The sequence below is a fragment of the Nematolebias whitei genome, chromosome 14, assembly GCF_014905685.2.
Source record: "Nematolebias whitei isolate Nwh7 chromosome 14, NemWhi1, whole genome shotgun sequence".
Classification (NCBI taxonomy): Eukaryota; Metazoa; Chordata; class Actinopteri; order Cyprinodontiformes; family Rivulidae; genus Nematolebias; species Nematolebias whitei.
Window position 1 is genome coordinate 41,062,610 of NC_056511.1, and position 4,229 is coordinate 41,066,838.

General features: G+C 42.0%; 1 protein-coding gene across 2 annotated transcripts; it reads left to right on the forward strand.

The window, feature by feature from the left end:
- Positions 1-1,363: 1,363 nt before the first annotated feature.
- On the forward strand, positions 1,364-3,684 carry LOC119420201 (P2X purinoceptor 1; the record flags this gene model as incomplete). Of its 2 annotated transcripts, XM_037687584.1 has the most annotated exon segments (6): positions 1,364-1,454; positions 1,537-1,602; positions 2,443-2,538; positions 2,815-2,904; positions 3,039-3,074; positions 3,153-3,684. In XM_037687584.1, coding segments are annotated over 6 exon segments (385 nt in total), but the record flags the coding sequence as incomplete, so codon positions are not given.
- Positions 3,685-4,229: the final 545 nt, after the last annotated feature.

Here is a 4,229-nt window from a genome sequence, read left to right on the forward strand (position 1 = left end):
CAAAGAAGACGATTCATGCTTTCTTCTATGTGATCCTAACATGCTGCCGTATATTAGACTGCAGACTGTTGTACAGATTGTTCAACTGAAAATAAGTTTCCTGGTCAAAGATGGATGCAGCATGTTGAGTGTTCTACCTGATCTTGTTTGGGCCTGTTTTTAAAGCCGTCTTACACTTGATGGCATCCCAGCTACAATGCAAAAACTTCTGCCAAAACATGGACGGTCTCTGCAGGGAGTTGATGAGGTCTTCAGGCATGTGAAGAATGCAGTGGGTTTGCCATTAAGCGCGATAGATGTTGGCAGAAAAGATAAGGGAGACACAAAAGGCCCAGCTTGATTTTATCTGGTTAATACAAAATAAATGTTGGCAGGAAATCCCAGGAAGAAGACAATCCCAGCAGATTTTGTCTAACCTAAGTTTGTTAGATTATGCTTTTTAATCAAGCTTAGCAGAACAAAAAGATAAGGTCACAAACAATTTCATCTTGGTTAGAAGGTCTTATAACTCTGATGCATACACGACTGTATAACGCTGACATCTCAGAGGACCTATCATTGACTCCACTGTTCTAATAAGTTCTTTAGGTTGTGCAGTGGGGTCATCATTCAGTGGAAAAGGAGCTGTAATTGCATCCTAGGTGATCAGGTTACAATTAACCAGGTGCAAGTGCAGATCTACACATATTTCTTGCATCAGTGATGCATGAAGGTGCAGTTGTTCAGTGATTGTGCTCCTTGTCCCAGGCCCCAAATTAATCATCTGAAGAGCTGCCACACCCAGTTCTGGCCCTGTAAAGTTTTACATGTTCCCTGCGTCAACGCCCCTTTGGACGACCACTGGACACCCCTAATCAAGAACTAAAAATAAATCGCAGCTTTTGCCTTAATTGTTTACACTTTATTACATTTATACAAAAAGATCAGTTCAAACATTAACAATCCTTGTTTGATGTCGCCAAGCAAAGCCCTTAATGCTCATTTACCTTCCCACTGATGGGACTGAAGGCGGTGCTGGCTCGACTTAGCTCAGCTTTAGGTTTGTTGGGTTCAGACTGTCTGATTTAAGATGTTTGTTGTGTGATGCTGAAATCTGCTCTCTGCTATTGCACATATGTGTAGCCAACACTGAAGCCGTGTAAATGCCTTCAAGAGTGTTAATTATGCTGAATTTGTAAGGGTAGCTTTCCATATGTTCCCTGATGGGAGAAATAACTTGGGACAATAAACAGAAGGGGTGACACCTTTCATTTTCTGAAGATCAAACGCTCAATGGTTTAAGAGAAGGTATAAATGAATCAGCTGCTTTTGACAAACAGTTAGAGCTGGTTCAACTTGTGATAATCCTTATGATTGTTTATAGGTACGCAAAGCATTACATGGAAAATAATGTTCCCAAACGAACCCTCCTCAAAGTGTTTGGCATTAGGTTTGATATCATTGTGAAGTCACTGGTGAGTATGCCAATCGTTTTATGATTGAAACGCATTCCTCAAAGAAAATGGTCTTGTGTCATTGAAAGTGTGTCCTCCACAGGCAAGAAAATTTGACATCATTCCAACGCTGACAGCAATAGGCTCTGGAGTGGGAATCTTTGGAGTGGTATGTTGTAATCATTAACCTATTAACAAATGACTCATTGTAAGTTAAAGGGTTGGTTCAGATCCTTGAATTGGGGTTTTTGTGGAAAAGCTGTGAACAAATAATATCTTATCTGTGGAAAAGTCAGCTTGCTGTTGTTGTGCCTCTGAGCCACCAAGCTGCAGTTATACTCAACAATGAATGAATTATAGACATCTGACAGGATCTCAGAAGTTGAAACTGTGGGGTGATAAGATGGTCTCTTTGGCACGTCTCCTCCTCCAATGCCGGCCCTCTTCCTTGTTGACAGTCGTGTCAAACTGGTTGAAAACAACAAAGTCCATGCTCAATAATCCAGGTATACAATCCAACATTTTTCAGTCAGGTCATCTGAACGGTTTCTTTTTTGGTCTTGAAACGTTTCGCCTTCGATCCGGAAGGTTTCATCAGTCAAGGAAACACACAGTACATGGCAATGGAGGAGGGGGCGTGACAAAGAGACCATCTTAGCGCCAACATAACTGGTTTGTCCACTTTGGAGTAAGCTGTTGGGGGAAGAATCACTTTTGTGTTGTGCGTTTCCTTGACTGATGAAGCCTTCTGGATAGAAGATGAAATGTTTCAGCACAAAAAAAGAAACTGTCCAGATGACCTGACTGAAAAATGTTGGATTGTATACCTGGATTATTGAGCATGGACTTTGTCATTTTCTGAAAGGTTTATTTATTCCAACTCAGTTTATTTAAAGAGCCATCTACAACATGTAAGATATTAACTGTTTGAATCCTTCATTGTAAGCCCCCTTACTTCAAAAGATCAGACGTTTTAACCGCTAACGAATTTTGTTTCCTCCCTTTTCAGGCAACAGTAGTTTGTGACTTGGTCCTGCTGCATCTGCTTCCAAAACGAGAGTTTTACAAGAACATGAAATTCAAATATACAGACACACAAACACAGGTAAGACTGAACTCCTAATGCTTCGTTCTGTTTAAACACTAGATGGCATCAGAGGCACTTATGATTGCCAGTTGGATATAACATTAATTTTTTGACTTGTGATAATTTATGTCAACATATTTCGGTTGTTGATCAGTAACTGCTAGAAACATCACGGTGACCTTCAGTAACCCACCAAAGAGCCTTCAGTGCTCGGTACTTTACCGTCACCTATCAAATGAAATCTGCCCAAATCCCATTCAGAAAGTCCTCACCTGAAACGGTGCATATTTACAGCAGGACAGCGAGTTGCTCGGTAAAGACTCAAACATCTATTACACCCTCGATGCAAATGCAAGACAAGACCAAGTCAAAGACAAGTCCAATGTGAGTGCATGTCAGAGTCTGGGCAGTAGAGCAGATTTTCATTATGTTCAAAGTATTTTTATCATGTGATGACGAGGAGGATCATATTGATAAGAGGTCTTAACAGTTCCTGTTCTGTGGCTTGTGTCCTACAGGATCCTGATTCAGAGGCAGGAAGCATAGAGACCGAGGTATCTGAAATACAGGGGCAACATTAAAGCCAGCGTGAGGTGTTCTAGTCAAGGCTGATGGCTCTTTTTCTTGTGTAGAAGTGACTTGGGAGCAAAGAAGCCACTAGCCATGCTGCTGATGAACTGAACTGGGACAGCACCATGGATCGTGCAAGAACACAGCACCGCACACATTCACCGGACTCCTGAGAAAAAAGAAAAGGCCTCGGTATTCTGCGTGTTCTGCATTTCTCCTTGATCCTCAGCAGCGTCTTCAGCCAACAAGATGCTCCCACTTTCAAAGCCAACATGAGTGACTGTCAGTCTTGCTGTTCTGATAACAAAGCTCCGTCGTACGTGTACTTTTTGGGTGTTGTTCCGTTTACTTTTGTTCACGCGGTGGGTGTAACCTCCACAACTTCGCTGATATCTGGAAACAAGCGGGCGAGAGAGGACGATCCGGCACTTTGGCGTCTGTGTGTACATGGACCATTCATCACCTCTGTCAGTGTCACTGTCATAGCAGAACACACAAACGGAGCTTGTGTTTGCATGCGCTGCTGGAGTCGTCCACCCCGTGTGTGCACACTGTGATCAATAAAGCGGTACAGTAACATTTGCAAATTAGCAAGACAAACCTTTAGGTGTTCAGACTTTTTTTTAATTGTTGTTGAATACGTTCAAGTGTACAAAAAGCATGCGAAAATATCTTATTTATATGAGTACATATTTACATCGAGAGAATTGCATTCCACTGCCATGCTTCTGTTTGAGCGACCTGACACAGGCGAGTGCGTACATTCAGAAATGTGAGACATGACACAAACCCAAAGGGACAACAGGCGTCGAACACACACAGATCAGACAGAAACATTTAGATAAACAGCAGAGGTCCAAGACTCCCTGATTTCACATCATATACTCACATTGCAACTCCTCAGAGATAAATATGTTCTGACATTAGCTGTGCAGCCACGACAGCTGCACCTCGCTCTTGTTTCAACAAAGAAAGGAGAAAAAGTAGAACATATACAGTAAGGGCAAACTGCTGCAGAGACTGTGCAGACTTCAGGTGGTCACTAAGTCTAAAGCTCTGCAGATGTGCAAAAAAACAAAAATGGAAAAACACAAAGTAAAAACAGTACAAAGTAAGGCTGCGCACAAAAAATGTGTCGT